Here is a 17,664-nt window from a genome sequence, read left to right on the forward strand (position 1 = left end):
AACACAATCACACGGCTAAACAACACACACTTACATTCACACTTACATTTTGAAAATAGTACACATTTATTAAAGGTCCCATGCACATACATTTATTAGTAAATGTATTAGAGGTTATTTATACATAGATAATACTACAGTAAAGGTAATTATGGTTCAGGTCCACAGGAATGGTGTCTCATATCAATCTACATTTTACTAGCTGAAATCCAGTGTCAATAGGGAAACGATCACATTTTGAGATTGAAAGTTATGAATAGTATGAGATTAATATTCAAAAGCACTTTGTTTATAGGTTGCCTTAAACTGGATTAGGTCGGTCCCCTCAGGCACTACATGTGCTCAGCTGTTGTAGTGAGCTGCCCCCACCTTATCAGAGGAATCCTTTGAACTGACCTATGATCTGCATTGCACTGTACTGACCTGAAGTTTATATTTGTGTGCATTGTGACATCACCACTGTTTTTCTCAAACTCAAACTGTATATAAGCAAGTCCCTGAGCCACTATTAAATCTCTTCTTTGACTGCAGACTACAAGATTGAATCTGGACCTGGGCCCTGGGAACACTTGAGTAAAGTATTTAGATATGTACTTTCCTGTATTATGTTATACCTTTTTATTTATCATCATAGTTTGCTATTATCTTGCTATCTTAATTAAATCTCTTTGTGCTTTAGAACCACATTAATCGCATCGGACAATATTTATTGGTAGCAACAAGATGAACATTACACTACCCAGTCCGCCCATTGTACAACAAAGTATTGTGCTCAATAGCAAATCTTTTGTGTGTGGCAGGTAAAACGTACAAAAGTATTATGTCACACAATAGTGGTCTCTATAAAGCTCATTGTAAGAGACCCACCATTGGATTAGTAACAAAAATAATTCATTATAAAAGTTGCAGTGTTTCCAAAAAGTAGCAATTAAGTTACTTAAATCATTTAAATTAAGTCAACGTGACACTTAGTTACTTAGATTCCATGTCTCAAATATACCAGAAGGATAGAAATGTCAAAACAACTCCATCATTTAGGAATAAATCATAAGGTGCATGCAAACTTCTTTTACTCGTGTATGGCAACAATGCCTGTAATATCACTCCTTGCTCACCACAGTATGAATCAGTGTTTCGATATAACAATAGCACAAGAAAACATTGATGGTGTCACATCAGTATGGTATCTGTGGTATCCACAAATTGCAAATCTGGTATGTCTTAAGATTTCTTTATTAAGGCTCCATCTGCCCATTTTCCACCCATATGTATCAGACGAATAAGAATAACAAAAACACCCTCTATGCTCAGCATATGCTATCTTTTTTTATATCACACCAGAATTGAACCCTTGGTTGCAGAGGAGAATGTTGCAAAGTGTTCTTTCACAAAAGAGCAACCCATATTTGAATAGGTAGTAAATTATATATACATATTTTACGGTGTACAGTCATGGCCAAAAGTCTTGAGAATGACACAAGTATTGGTTTTCACAAAGTTTGCTGCTTCAGTATTTTTAGACCTTTTTATCAGATGTTGCTATTGTATACTGAAGTCAAATTACAAGCATTTCATAAGTGTCAAAGGCTTTTATTGACAATTACATTAAATTTATGCAAAGAGTCAATATTTCCAGTGTGCACCCTTCTTTTTGAAGACCTCTGCACTTCGCCCTGGCATGCTGTCAATCAACTTCTGGGCCACATACTGACTGATGGCCCATTCTTGCCTAATCAATGCTTGGAGTTTGTCAGAATTTGTGGGTTTGTTTGTCCACCCACCTCTTGAGAATTGACCAGAAGTTCTCAATGAAATTAAGGGGGAGTTTCCTGGCCATGGACCCAAAATTTCGATGTTTTGATCCCCGAGCCACTTAGTTATCACTTTTGCCTTATGGCAAGGAGCTCCATCATGCTGGAAAAGGCATTGTTCATCCCCAAACTGTTCTTGGATGGTTGGGAGAAGTTGCTTTTGGAGGATGTTTTGGTACCATTCCTTATTCATGGCTGTGTTCTTAGGAAAAATCATGAGGCAGCCCACTCCTTTGGCTGAGAAGCAACCGCACACATGAATGGTCTCAGAATACTTTACTGTTGGCATGACACAGGACTGATGGTAGTGCTCACCTTTCCTTCACCGGACAAGCATTTTTTCAGATGGCCCCAAATAATCTAAAAGGGGATTCATCAGAGAAAATGACTTTATCCCAGTCCTCAGCAGTCCAGTCCCTGTACCTTTTGCAGAATATATACACATGAACTTGGAAAAGAATGAAGAGGATAGTGAGGTGCACTAGAGCTCACTAGAATGTCATCTATGGTAAGAGTGGAATCAGGAAGTTAAAATATAAATTTTGTTGTTTTACTAAAAGCAGCGAAGATTAAGCACATTCAGCGAAACGCGCGTCGGCGTCTCGCTGGATGTTTCTGCCAAATTGCCTAATTTAGAATGAGCTATTTACATGGATTGTATTATTCTGCTCAATTAAGCCCAGAGTTAGTGGAGCAATGTTGAGGTAGTCAGCAATACACCCCCCATAATTTGATTGAGCCGGGCGCTGGATCGCATTGTAGCGACTACATGGATTTCTCACTTTGCTTAGTTACCAGCTTTTTGCAATTACCTCCTATTAGTGGCGTGTTATTATGAGAATTGAGACGTTACCCCCTCATCTTTGAAGCAGATCTCAGTGATCATATTACAGATATTAAGAGGGGTTTCTTGTTTCAATTTATAATATACTAAATGGATTTTTCACTTTGCTTATTTCATTAGCTATTAGCTTTTTGCTATCACTTTCTATCAGTGGCATGCTATTGTGAGAATTAAGACGTTATCCCCTCATTTTCGAAGCAGATCTTAGTGATCATATCATAGATATTAAGAGGGGTTTCTCATTTCAATCTATAAATAGTGCTGACATACCACTATCTCCTACACTTGAATATACTTGAAGGGAGTTAATTTGAGCCAATTACAAACCATGTTACTCCCATACTAATACAAATATAGCTAGGCATGCATCCAGCCAGTTTTAAATATACATTGTTTTTATATTTTTTGATATTCTATATTTCTCGCTGCTTTTAGTGAAACAATAAAAGTTATATTTTAACTTCCTGATCCCACTCTTACCATAGATGACATTCTAGTGAGCTCTAGTGCACCTCACTATTCTCTTCGTTCTTTTCCAAATTCATGTGTATATATCTTAACGAGAGGTTGCACCCCATCATATTTGGATTGTTACAGGTTTTTACCTGTTTCCATGATTATATTGGGTTGAAGCTCTGCACTGGTGCGATAGGGTCAATCTTTTTTTCTCTTCTTTATCCTATTCATCCACGTTAACCTTTTGCAGAATGTCAGTCTGTCCCTGATGTTTTTTCTGGAGAGACGTGGCTTCTTTGCTGGCCTTCTTGACACCAGGCCATCCTCCAAAAGTCTTCGCCAGACGCTGCATGCAGATGCACTCACACCTGTCAGCTGCCATTTCTGAGCAAGCTCTGCACTGGTGGTGCCCCGATCCTGCAGCTGAATCAACTTTAGGAGACAGTCCTGGCGCTTGCTGGAAGTTCTTGGGTGCCCTGAGTCTTCTTCACAACTATTGAACCTCTCTCCTTGAAGTTCTTGATGATCCGATAAATGGTTGATTTAGGTGCAATCTTACTAGCAGCAATATCCTTGCCTGTGAAGTCCTTTTTGTGCAAAGCAATAATGTCTGCACATGTTTCCTTGCAAGTAACTATGTTTAACAGAGGAAGAACAATGATTTAAAGCACCACCCTCCTTTTAAAGCTTCCAGTCTGTTATTCTAATGCAACCAACATGACAGAGTGATCTCCAGCCTTGTCCTCGACAATACTTTCACCTGTGTTAACAAGATAATCACTGACCTGATGTCAGCTGGGCCTTTTGTGGCAGGGATGAAATGCAGTGTAAATGTTGTTTTTGGGATAAAGTTCATTGCAATTCATCTGATCACTCTTCATGACATTCTGGAGTATATGGAAATTTCCTCATAAAACTTGAGGCAGCATGGCCTCAAGTTTGTGTCACTCTCAAAACTTTTGGCCATGGCTGCACAGGAAATTTTGCACGCATACATAATCAGACATTCCACAATGGAAGCTACTACACTGAAAATAGATGTGTTTCATTAAAAAAACAAACAGAAAAAGACAGCAGCAACAATAGTTCCATATACAATCCTAAATTCAAGTTAACACACTAATTCGATATTTTATTTTACTGTAACAGTGATTGCAACTGGGGTAAACTTCTACAACTGAATTTAAATGCAAAATTTGCACTGAACCACAACAACCAGTTAGCAATTAGCTTTAACTTGTCTAGCTTTGGTTTAATTGGTGTTTGGTTTATAAAACTGTTTTTTGGTCCCTCTTCCCCCACAACCTGCAATGTGCCCATTGAACTGTGTTGCTGGCACAGTGTGCGACACAAGTGGGACTTCTAAAGGCAAAGTGGAGTCCCAGAAGGCAAAGTGAAACACTGGAGCCCTGAGGGATTTACAAGCAGCAGCTAGGAGACTGTTGTCCTGAGGTGCAACAACCAGCTTTCTGAAGCAGGTTTTGTTCGTAGAAACAAAGTCTCAATGTTTTAATAAAGAAATCCACCGAAATAAAGGGTAAAACCTTTGTAGAGGTATGAGCCTCAACTTACATATTGTAGCGCTTTTCCTCCTCTGGTTAGATGCTCGTTACCTTCCCTAGGAATGTGCGGGGGGCGGCATTATGTACATTTTCTCGGTGTCCAGATCCAGAAGATGCAATGCATATGCAGTGCTGTATTAGTCTCTGTGACGAAACGAGTGTGATAACCCTGTGACCATTCTGTTTCTCGTTTCTCACATAATGTTGATTATAGCAAGTACTTTTTATAGCCCATGCTTTTGTTCCCCAGCTCACCAGACTTCAACTGCATTGTCCAATAACATGTGGCTAAGGGGACATTGTAGTTCAGTGTAAATATGTATATTGTGTATTATATATGGATGACTTGCAGTAAGGTTATTCATTGTCTTGAAGTGAAGCCAAGAGGGTTATGGGTAAAGATCAGGTGGTGTCCAGGTGAGAGGGCTGGCGCTACATTCATTCTCCCCCCTCCTTCCTCTACAGGAAGCATGGAACAGCTGGGGATCCTGTGACATCACAAAGTAGTGTAAGGGGTTAATTTTAGGAGGGGCTCACTGCTACCTTATCCTTGGAAGTAGGCGAAGCCAATTAGTATCAATTGTTCTCCTTAGGACTAGTCCAGACATTCTGTCTGCATCCCAGCAGGGGGCTTCTGTGGAAGGAAAGCTCATCTTCACTCCCCTCTCCAACCCCCCCTAGTCCTGCACTGACCAATGGTTAAGAAGAATGGACCCAGGGGTTTGCCCAGGGAGGGGGAAGACTGTGGAAATTAGACCTGAGATATAAGGAGCCACTCCAGGGGGGAGGAGTGTTCATTCTAGGATTTCATTGATGAAGAGTGCAAGACTGGTTTTGAGTTGTCGTTCTCTACTATAGTCTATATATGCAGCTGAGAGAGATCCATGGGTCGTGAAGTCTGGACAGCCAGGTGACTATAACTCCTTAAACTAGTGGGGTAAGGGAGAGATGATGTGGTAAACCTGCCTGGCATTTATTTACTGTGTGTACCTAACATTCTAGTGTTGTTTGTATGACAATAAATATACTGTTGTATTTTTATAAATGCATTTGCCTGAGTGACTATACGAACCCTAGAAGGTACTGGGTAGACTTCCCTAGCATAAGAAGGCACCCGTAGTTGGCCAGCCAGCGTGAAGTGGGTAGCATTGGACCAGATAAACCCGGTATCTTCACAGTCTCCCTCGCTGCTTACTGGGAAAAAGCAGCTGTTCTGGCTGCTCGTCTCTGGTCGGCAGACGAGCAGCACTTGTAGATATGGATTTCAGCAGGTGGAATCAAGTTCCTCTCATGAGATTAGCAGAGTAAATGGAGTAATAAGCAGGCATATGTAGGGTATAGTAGATGTAGTAATGCAACACGTTTCTGCCGCTACATGCGGGCTTCTTCGGGGATGAAGTGTGGCAGCCAATCACATTTACTCTGCTTATCTCATGCTGCTGAATTCCATATCTAGAAGTGCTGCTTGTCTGCCGGCCAGAGACGTGCAGCCAGAACAGCTGCTTTTTTTCAGTAAGCAGCAAGAGAGACTAATACAGAACTGCGCATGCGCATCTTCTGGATCTGGACAACGAGGCAAGATTCATCATGCCACTCCCCGCACATTCCTAGGGGAGGTAACGAGCGTCTAACTAGAGGAGGAAAAGCACTACAATATGTAAGTTTAGGCTCACACCTCTACAAAGTTTTTACCCTTTATTTCGGTTGATTTCTTTATTTAAACATTGAGACTTTATTTCTCTATACAAAAGAACGAACTCTGTACATATCTGTACCCACTGTTCCGGTAGCAAGCTTACTGGGTCATTTAACAGTGAGAACTCTTCTGAACATTATTGAGCACCATTATCTAGTGTCTACTATTGGAACTGTAACTACATCCAACAGAGGATTATGTTTCTGTCACGTTGGACTTGACTACCATTACTATTAGGCATTTCTGAATAAGATCAACATCTCCTGGTTAAAGAATATATTTATGTGCATGCCTATAATGCAGATCTGGCTCTCGGATTAAGTTAAGCATTTTGAATTTTCTACCTATATACAGTTCTGGCAAGGATAGGTTTACATCACCCTCCATAGATCTTCCTTTCCCATCAGAGTCTTTGCCACTGTTTGTTTACATGCCATCTTTTAACTACATCTCTTGAGCCTTATTGACTATACAAATAATATTTACATTGCATCTGTAATATCTGTTTTTTGCATTCCACTGAGCTCAGCTGCTTGTCACGATTCTGTGTTTATGACTTTTCATTTTATGAGATTATTAAATAATCTACTTTCTTTTATACAGACTTTCCCTTAATATTCAATATACATGTATATATTGTTGCTAGCTATCTATCAGGTATAGGGGTTACCTGTATCTCTCTCTTTTTGGCAGCTTCCTTCACCCATACACTAACATGTAACTTTTCCTTAAAGTTTACTGTTGTTTTTATTACTCCAAATCTCAAATTAACCATTTTCCATGCTATCAATTTAGGCTACAAATCATCATCACCATTTATTTATATAGCGCCACTGATTCCGCAGCGCTGTACAGAGAACTCACTCATATCTGTACCTGCCCCATTTGGGCTTACAGTCTAAATTCCCTAATACACACACACACACACACACACACACACGGGTCAATTTTTAGCAGCCAATTAACCTGCCAGTATGTTTTTGGAGTGTGGGAGGAAACCGGAGCACCCGGAGGAAACTCACGCGAACACGGGGAGAACATACAAACTCCTCACAGAAAAGGCCATGGTCGGGAATTGAACTCATGACCCCAGTGCTGTAAGGCAGAAGTGCTAACCACTTAGCCACCGTGCTGCCCATGAAAATACAAATGAAAAATACATTATGTTATAATAATAGAAATGGAAACAGTTCTACGGAAATTGTGAAATAACGAATGAATGATCATCAGATGTAGACTAGGATGTGACTATAATGAGGAAAGCAGCCAGCTGTTTGCCGGGCAGCAATATGTAAATAAACTAGTGGTGTCCACCTTGTTTGTAGCTCTAGTAGTGAATAACGTACAATATTAGTTTTACAGAGTACATAATCCAAATCATTATAGTAGCTTGTTTAAGGAATGAGAAGGGCATGATTTCAGTTGTTGCATTAAGCAGCAGAATCTCATCCCTCATGTTTGGTCAGTGACAATATATATCAAGCAGCCTGGGACATACAATGCACTGTCCAACTGCAGAAAATAATTTACACTGTGTAAAATATGCAATATTTCTATACTCATATGCCAATGTTAATTATACAGCAGCAATGGGAAACATTTATGATAACTGGTGCAAATGGAGAAATCAGGTTCTGTCATACTTGTCTTCACCTGCAGCTTACAAACTGAAAGCAAACATCTGCCCCCTAATATTTTCAGTATAACTTTAGTTAGAACATTTGATAGTGACAATCTACCTGTCTCTTCAGGTCATCTGTCACTCTCACTGTATTTTGCAATGGACCTCTAGTCTTTTTCACAGACATTTTTACGTGTCCAGAGTGATGATCCCCCTGGCAAAAGACAAGAGCGACAAATTTTTTTAAAAACATCACATAGGGTTCAAAGCAAATATGTAATAAAGCAATGGCAATAGTTAATGGATAAAACAAAGATGAATTACTGACACTAAGAAGAGCTCTCGAAGACAACAAATAGAATAGTTTAAATGCTACAGCTAAAGTTACTCATTGCAAAATTAAACCAATGTGTACGCTAAACACTATAATTGACTGTCCTTTGCCCAGGGGTTTTAATAATCATAATGGAGATATTTTTAAGCCACGCATTTCATACGTTCGACCAATTTATTTGGCAATAAAGAGAGCATAGGAAGGATCAGGGATATGCCAGTGGTAGATAGTTGCCTTCTATGCTTAGCATGATTTCTCAGAAGAGGGAACATACACTATAATTAAAAAATAATGACGGAGCTACATAATCACGAAAACAACGTATTAATAATAACCTCGGTCCTCAGCTGCACAGCCGGTCTCTAGGTATCAAAGCGGCGATATTACGTCATCACAAGGCGACAGTGCCGGAGCGTCTATGTTGTTATGGAAACAACAGCGGACATATTGATAGTGGCAGATAAATCCGCAGGTTAGATGGTCTGGGTGTAATCCCTAACGACACCACCAGGTGGCTATTGAGATGCATTTATCTACAGATAACAAATAGTACTTTGTAGGGGACCGCTATAGATCTGTTTTAAAAGTTATCTCAAGTATTGATGTAATATTCTATTAACATACATGTTTTACTGTTGGTTTCTGGTATTTATATATGGAAATTTCGTGCATGTTCTTCATAAAACATTATAAAATCTGTTACAATCGGTCTGATGCATGAAATATAATTAGACTTTGCTTCTTAAAGAAAAATGTAAGATTACATTTAAGCTGTGAGAAATAACTCAGCTATGGGCCAGAAAAACAATGATGTCCATGTTCATAAAACACATTGCAAGAAGTTTTTTCACAAAGAAAATAGTATAAAAATGATATATCACATAATAAAGAATACTTCAATCTTTAAATAAAATTGGTACTTGTTAATTATGTGGGCACCACTTCAAGTATGGACCCAGATACTGACCCTTCCCTGATTAGTGCCTGCACCTGTCCCACTGCTTTATATACCTGTCTCAGGCAGTGTTCCTTGCAGTTTATTGTTTGTTATTGGCTGCTGTTGACTCTGTGAATAGCTTGCTCTAGTTTGTTGCTTGCTGCCTCAATTGACCCTTTTGCCTGTGACCTTGACTATGCATATTGCTACCTGGTATTTGACTCTGCCCTTGGTCTGTGATTCACTTCCCAGCCTCAGGTGTGTTATGTCTACTGTCTGCTCCTTGGGACTTACCTGTGTTCCACCATCCAGAATTGTAGATTGATTTGGCCTCTGCTTGTTCTGTGTTGCTCTTCAGCACCATCTCCACACAAGCCACAACTTTCATTACACCCAACCTTGAATCTGTGTTGCTATAGAATATAATATTATTCACTCCCTGCATCTGTGGTTCAAACCTGGTTGGCCTGCTACCCTGCACTGTGGTTAACCCTTAATATCCTGGAACTGTTGTTGCTATGGACACTACTTGTAATGTCTGATGTCTGAAACATATTGTTTGAACTTAGTTGCTGTTTACAGATTTCCTGCACATATAGGCTTCCTTGTGTAGCTGATTTAATAAACATACTGTTTTATTCAAACACTACTGTCTCACCCTGAGTTCATACTAGGAATCATAAGTTTCAAGAAATTCTAGCAGCAGTTGTCTTGCTTTGTGGGGTGTTTTTTTTGTTTTGTTTTTCTTGCCGTTCCAATAGAGGAAGGGCAGTTCATTATATGTGGCATGAATGGGGTCAGAATTGAGACTTGCTGTGATTTGTCATTACCCCCACCTACTTCACTTGGGAAGTGCACAGGATGTGGAAGGATGACTTGATCTCCAGGGAGTCTGGGAGAATTCCTAGAAATTTGGGATTCTCCCATACATTCCGTGAAAGTAGACAACTATGGCTTGCAGTGATGTCAAAGAATGATTCTGGCCATAAAATACAACTTTCACAATTGTAATCTCATCCAATAGGGGCACTACATACTATATGGCTTATTTACTAACATTTCATGTAGATACATTATTTTCACCAAAGCATAGCAACCAGACATTTGCTTTCATTTTTTAATAAACTGTAAAAATTAAAGCTGACTGGAAGCTCTGCTCAGTGTGAATTTTGCACTGTTCGTAAATGAGCTCTTATGTCTAATGTATGTTTTGTATTGGTGAGTGACACTCTAGGTTGTAGATAAGTTTGGCCCAATTTTTCAAATGGGGAGGTTTATGAATACTGTTCATGTTTACTGTAGTTTCCTTGATAAAAGTGGGCTACATCCTACTGCAATGTTGAATAAATGCAGTACTTTCACTTCAAGTCCTGTGAGTGTTTTTCAATCTTAACTTTCAGAACTCTTTCCTTTATTGCATGCACCGAGGTGGTAACCCCTCCACACAATTATATGCCGATACATACGGTGGTTGAAGTGGAAAGATGTGGTGTGAAAAAATGTTGGTGAATGGCATTTGATAGTCTTGCAATCAAGGCAGTAGGAGAAGTGGTGGTATGCCAGTGCACTCTGAGCACTGTAAATATATATATATGGCCACACCTGCCTAATATTGTATAGGCCCACCTGTGCTGCCAAAGCAGCTCTGATCTGTTGAAGCATGGATTCCACAAGGCCTCTGAACAGGGGCGAGCTGGCCTCGTGGGCAGGGGGGCAGATGGCACCCGGGCCGGACAGAACAATAGTATTTTGGGCCGCCTGGTGGTCCAGTGGTAATGCGATGGAGACAGCGTTTGCAGTCTGTGCAGGGGCTGTCACATCGCGTAGTACTCACAGCAGCCGCATCATTCATTCACAGAATATTGTACTACAGCTTGTAGCACAATATTCTCTGAATGGATGATGCCCCCGCATTGAGTACTCTGCGATGTGACAGCCCCTGCACAGACTGCAAACGCTGTCTCCATCACATCTCGGTACAGCTTCAGATCACTGTGTCATGTGACCTCTGTGGTCACATGGTACACAGTGTAGGCAGGGCTGATGGAGTTCTGTGCTGGAGTTGCAGCATGTCTGTCTATGCCTGGAGTCAAAGGTAAGAGGAAGGGGTACTGTGATGGGGGAGCTAGTGTGTGTGTGTGAAGGGGGGGAGAGAGATGGGCATGTGTGGCTATAGGTGCTGGGGGCAGACTGGGGCATGTGTGGCTATAGGTGCTGGGGGCATGTGTGACTAAAGGTGCTGGGGGCAGACTGGGGCATGTGCGACTAAAGGTGCTGGGGGCAGACTGGGGCATGTGTGACTAAAGGTGCTGGGGGCAGACTGGGGCATGTGTGACTAAAGGTGCTGGGGCAGAGGGGGGACGTGTGGCTATAGGTGCTGGGGGCAGACTGGGGCATGTGTGGCTATAGGTGCTGGGGGCAGACTGGGGCATGTGCTACTAAAGGTGCTGGGGGCAGACTGGGGCATGGGCGACTAAAGGTGCTGGGGATAGAGAGGGGCATGTGTGACTAAAGGTGCTGGGGGCAGAGGGGGGACATGTGTGGCTAAAGTTGCTGGGCAGAGGTGGGGTGTGACTAAAGCATGTGGGCAGAAGGGGGAGGCATGTGTGACTAAAGCATGTGGGCATAAAGGGGGATCTAATTATAAAACGTGGGTTATTTATTGATTTAATGCTGGCAATTGTTGTTTTCTAAGCTTTCTAAATTTTATGTACCCATTATTTTTTTTTTTAACCATCTAGGGCCTCCAATATTCTAAGGATCCAGACAACCAGGAACGGAACTAAAGTAACCAGCAGCCACAAGTGGTGACAGTGACAAGAACAGGTAGGAGAGAGCAGAACAGTCTGCCAACTGTCCTGAATCTGGTGGGACAGTCCCAAATTTGAGTGACTGTTTCACTTAGGACAGTTGGGAGGTATGTCCCGCTTCACCGTGTACGGCTCGTGAAGGCAGAACTGTGTACACCTAACAGTAGTGCACACAGTATTGTCTGTGTATTTGTCTAAAAGGATAACCATGTTACATCATAGGGGGTTACCCTGTCTAAAGTGCCCATGCACCCCAGAGCCTTAATCCAGCTCTGGGCCTGGGCATAAAAATATATATATGGATTAAGCATCACTAAAATAGCCTCTTTTTATATAGATATATATTGTACCCTTTAAGGATGGGCTGCTACTTGTGGGCCAGTGCTGTGTGCTTGCCCCCTGGGCTAAAGTCTGCCAGCCCTCCCCTGCCTCTGAAGGCACTAAAATGTTAGCAGCAAAACATTTAAGTCCTGTAATTTGCAAGGTGGACCTCCATGTCTTGGACTTGGTTTTCTAGCACATTCCACAGATGCGTGATCAAATTGAGATTTGGGAAATTTGGAGGCAAAACCTTAAACTCTGTCAGGCTCCTCAAGCCATTCTGGAAAATATTTTGCAGGGTGCATTATTCTGCCATCAGGAAATACTGTTGCCATGAAGGTGTGAACATGGTCTGCAACAATATTTAAGTAGGTGTTACGTTGAAAAGTAAGATCCACATAAATGCCAGGATCCAAGAAGAACGTTGCTCAGAGCATCACACTGCTTCTGCCGGCTTCCCTTTTTCCCATCCTGGTGCCATGTCCTCCCCAGGTATAATAAGCACTTGCACACAGCCATCCACAATATGTAAAAGAAAATGTGATTCATCAGACCAGGCCACCTTCTTCCATTACTCAATGGTCCAGTTTTGGTGCCATCGTGTCCATTGTATGCGCTTTCTGCACCGGACAGGGTTCAGCATGGGTGCTCTGACCGGTCTGCGGCTACACAGCCCCATATGCAGCAAGCTGCAGTGTTCTGACACCTTTCTATCATAGCCGGTATTAACTTTTTCAGCAATTTGTGTTACAAGTAGCTCTTCTGTGGTCTTCGAAAAGACAGGTTAGCCTTCGTTCCCCACGCGCATAAGTGAGCCTCGGGCACCCATAACCTTGTCACTGGTTCACTAGTTGTCCTTCCTCAAACCACTTTTGGTCGGTACTAACTACTGCATACCGGGAACACCCAACAAGACCTGCTATTTTGGAGATGCTCTGACCCAATCGTCTAGCAATCACAATTTGGCCCTTGTCAAAGTCGCTCAGATACTTGCCTGTTTTTCTGCTTCCAACACCTCAGCTTCAAGAACTGACTGTTCACTTTCTGTATAATATATCCCACCCCTTGACGGATGCCATTATAACAAGTAATAATAATCAATATTATTCACTTCACTCATCAGTGGTATTAATGCATTGGCTGATTGGTGTATATGTATACATAGACGTATATAAAATATAAGAGGGAAAAAAGGCACCTCCTACTCTTGCAACCTTATTCAAATCAATAAAAATTGCATGCCATATCAATAATCACTCATCTGTATAGTATGATGATCCAATGTATATCAAAATACTCTCTGCTCCATATATCCTGCAGTTCTATGAGATGCATTGGATCAATCATTTGGGGGAGGAGATCTTGTTATAAACCATAACTATAGCCCTGTATTACTAAATCCCTCCCCACCTCACAATCTCTGCTGGGAAACTATTCCATCTATATGATTATGGCCACCTGTTCTAGAATTTCATGCACCTCTAAATATGCTTAGTTTCTGTAATCCGTTAATACTATTTTTATATTTGTCTGTATGTACTACAGCGAGATCTACATGCTATAGTGAAATTCCTTTATTTATAACTATAGTTAAAAAAATTTCTTTGGATTAAAAATCTTATCTATGCATCCCATTACATGGATGTTTGGTAAAATAATTATAATTTCCCTTAGCTCAGCCTAGTAACTAATTCACTCTAGTATCTAATTCACTGAAATGCTGTTAAAGTGTGCTTCAAACCATTTCATATTCCTGTTATTAGCCTTAAGGTTCAAGTAATCATGAAGTTTAGAGTCATAAATTATTCCAACACTGTGGGCAGCATTGAGACTAAAGCTGCCTTCAACTCCCTCTATGGTGATGGAATGATACATAACTATAAAAACATCATGATTACCCTTTATTTATAACTTTATGACTTACAAAATATAAATACATCTACTTTAACTGTATTCTGAACTCTTTTCACCAGGCTGACCCGCTTAACAAATTGTCATTTAATTATTATTAAAAGGTTTTCTTTACAAAAGTCAAATGATAAAAAGTCCTTATTTTTCACAATAAAACAGCATATCCAAGTCATGATGGTTCTTTGTTTCTTTTCTTCACTCTAAAAGAAAACAAAAGAAATAACATAGCAAAATTAATTCATCTGTTGTACCATAAGAGAATGTTGTTTACAGACGCCTAAGCTTATTTGACACATTGGGGCATAATTAACAAATAATGATAGTGCACTTACCGTGAAATTCAGGTCCCTCTGTGTCCTCCGCATATTTAAGAAGGGTGCATCACAGCAGATATCGTGGATATCTGCTGCTTTGAATTCCTTTTCGTTTTTGGGAGCAGTCACCATTCTACAGTATGGTGACTGCTGCCAACCGCAAAAAGGTTTTTTCGGTAACTTGTCTTGAAGCTGGCGTACATTATTATAATTGAAGGATTTCAGTGCTGTCAGCTCTGCTCCGAAGAGCAGAGCTGGACAGCGCATGTGTGGAGGGATCACATGATCCCTCCCTGTCACTCACCGCTTGCAGAGACAGCGGAGATGTCTGTGCGCATGTGCAAGTCTTTGAACTGCACCTGCGCAATTGCAGTGTAAAGAACAATGAAGAGGACCAGGAGATCATCCGTGGACATCACGTTCCGAAGAGGTGGGATGAATGTGATATTTTTTTTTTATCACAGAAACAGCAGTTTATCGAAACTGCTGTTTCTGTGCTGGGTTGTACATAAATGTGAGAAATAGTTCAATCCTAATCATTGCGATAAGGATTGAAAACTATTTTTCACTTTATGTGAATATTGATAAATGTGCCCCATAATCTTTCCTAAGTCCAATTTTCTTTTTTAAGAAAAAAACGCTTTGTAAATGTCTCCCTGCATGTTTTCATATGAAACATGTATTCATGGAATGTAGTAAGCAACATAGTAGATAATAGTAGTGTACTTACTTGTTTTTGGCAGGAATCAGTCACAATGGTAGCACAACATAAATAAGATCTAGCACGTCCATCTAGCATCAAGACAGGTCTAACTTCTTCTGTGTCTCTATCAGCTTGGTGTGCAGCCTTTTCTTCTTCCAGTCCAGGTATTTCCTGCGCTGCCTGTTTGCTTGCCAGCCCACAAGCACCCCGGCGGAGAAGGTGAGCAGCAGGGTCAGATACAAGCTACGTTCAGATAACTCTACCATGATGAGCTGACACTTCCTCGGCCACCAAGTAACTTGTGTCTGGTATACAACGTGTGTAATCCTTCTCCCCCAAGGTCGCTGTCGCAGCTATTACGACTTAGCCGTCTCTATTCTGTCAAAATTAATTTCAAGAGCTCAGCCTACTTTCTGGCAGTCTGCATAACAGGACGCTGGCGGCCATGTTCCTGGAGACTTTGTATTCCACAACATTGGTCTCAGCGAAAGTATAAATCATAATGGAGACAGTTCTGCTTCTTGTAAACAGTACGCTGTACTTTGGCTTCATCTCTATGGCTAGACCGAGTTTCAAAGCGTTAATGTGGAGAATATTTAGCTCTCCTGTAAAGTAATTTCACTACTTTGTTTGCTGCCTTTACTTTGAGATGAGTATATTACATTAGTCTGATTACTGTTATAATCAAAGTTGGGAGGTTTCTACAATATGAAATCTTCAACTGTCAATGTCCAGGGATTTTCCCACATTTTAAATATTTGTCCCTGGAAAATTACCTATTGTTTGCTTCTTATAAATACTCTTATTCTGCATGTATTGGATGTGTAATTCTTTAATCTAATTTTACAGTTTTGAGCATTATGGAGGAGATTCAGGTCTAAAAAATTCTGCGCAAGGTGTTTCCAGAATGGCCACAAGGTACCTTGCGATTAATTTTTTTACACAGAAATATCTCTCATGTTTGCTTGCACCCCATAGAGGTGCAAGCAAAAATGTTTGGATATTTTTACCGTATAAACAGTAAAAATTAGCAGCTTGCATCCAATTGAATTCCCCACCTTAGCCATGTTTTAACAATTTTAAAGTATCAACTATTTAACAGTAATATCACATCTACATACCTACCAAATTCTTCATTTCTGGAATAGAGATAACATGGGTGTGCCGCCATTTTGCAGTTGAGTGCAAATCAGAACTGTTGTACCTAATTTGGGATCATTTGAGGTATGCATCTACAGTATGCTACCAGATCCGAATTTTTCAAATCTGTGCTCGTAAAATCTAAGTATATATATTTGAATACAGTTTAAAAATAAATGTTGCACACCTTTTGCCTTGTAAGTATTATTACCACCAATATGAGGGTTTTAACCACTGTTGGTGATTATAGTCAACAAATATTTGTTGACGTATACAAATGCTGCATCCTCACTGGTCTTTAATGTACAAGTAGGGAGCTTGCTGTAAGTATAAACAAAAGCACGCAGTTTGCTTGGAAAACCCACAGATCGCACTGTTACAGATTGGACCTCCATTCTTCCTGCTAAGTTCATTGATGGTAAAGCAACCATCGATCCCGGAGGCATGTGCTGTCTGTGACTGCAGGGTGACTGGACAAAATTGCACAACAGAGTTTAGTGCACTAACTTCAGTCCCCTCCCATCTGATGTTGCCGCATGCCATAGCATGCTGGGACATGTAGTCCCACAGCAGTCCACACAGTTTGGAAATTATTTCATAAAAAAGGATAGATCCTCCCCTGCTCTATTGTCACAAATCAATACATTATCTAGGTTTTGTACTTATTTTACCAGCTAAAATTAATAGCACTGTGATAAATTCTTTATATAGGACTAAGGGGCATATTTAATAAAGCACAATAGTGCTTTTAACGGGTCATTAAGGTCCCACAGTGTCCTATACAAATTTATTAAGGGGGCATCGCAGCAGATATCATGGATATCTGCTGCTTTGCATTCCTCTTCGTTTTTGGGAGCATTCAACAGAATGGTGACTGCTCCTGGCCGCAATCTAACAAGTCCCGAAAAAACATTTTTTTCGGGAACTTGTCATGTTAATGTAGCTGGCGTACATCATCCGAATTGAAGAAATCTAATGCTGTCAGCTCTGCTCCGAAGAGCAGAGCTGGACAGCGCATGTGTGGAGGGATCACATGATCCCTCCCTGTCACTCAGCGCTCTCAAGTTGCAGAGACAGAGAGGGGATCTGTGTGCGCATGTCCAGTTCTTGGAACTGGACATGCGCAATTGAGTGAAGAGAAGACCCGAAGACATCGCTTCCGAAGAGGGGGGTAAGTATGATTTTTTTTTATCACTGAAACAGC

The 17,664-nt window shown here is 40.7% G+C and overlaps 3 protein-coding genes across 3 annotated transcripts in view; 1 reads left to right on the forward strand and 2 right to left on the reverse strand.

Moving 5' to 3' along the window:
* Positions 1–8,746, reverse strand: part of LOC142144644 (nephrocystin-1-like) — a 65,424-nt gene extending 56,678 nt beyond the window's left edge. Inside the window, exons 1-2 of the mRNA XM_075203742.1 lie at positions 8,660–8,746; positions 8,109–8,204 (exon numbers count right to left, since the gene is read on the reverse strand). Of these exons, the coding sequence (XP_075059843.1) occupies positions 8,109–8,177 (69 nt within the window). The 5' untranslated portion in view covers positions 8,178–8,204; positions 8,660–8,746. The remainder of the gene's footprint in view (positions 1–8,108; positions 8,205–8,659) is intronic.
* A 2,544-nt stretch (positions 8,747–11,290) lies between these two features.
* LOC142144645 (two pore channel protein 2-like) overlaps positions 11,291–17,664 on the forward strand; it is a 78,097-nt gene continuing 71,723 nt past the window's right edge. The window contains exons 1-2 of the mRNA XM_075203748.1: positions 11,291–11,356; positions 12,003–12,087. The gene's annotated coding sequence lies outside the window, so the exon portion shown is untranslated. The remainder of the gene's footprint in view (positions 11,357–12,002; positions 12,088–17,664) is intronic.
* Positions 14,424–15,710, reverse strand: MTLN (mitoregulin). Its single transcript, XM_075200718.1, has 2 exons — positions 15,348–15,710; positions 14,424–14,503 (listed from the first exon to the last, which is right to left on the reverse strand). Exon 1 carries the CDS (start codon positions 15,584–15,586, stop codon positions 15,416–15,418), a length of 171 nt encoding a protein of 56 aa, XP_075056819.1. The 5' UTR covers positions 15,587–15,710; the 3' UTR covers positions 14,424–14,503; positions 15,348–15,415.

The sequence above is a fragment of the Mixophyes fleayi genome, chromosome 3 (assembly GCF_038048845.1).
Source record: "Mixophyes fleayi isolate aMixFle1 chromosome 3, aMixFle1.hap1, whole genome shotgun sequence".
NCBI lineage: Eukaryota > Metazoa > Chordata > Amphibia > Anura > Limnodynastidae > Mixophyes > Mixophyes fleayi.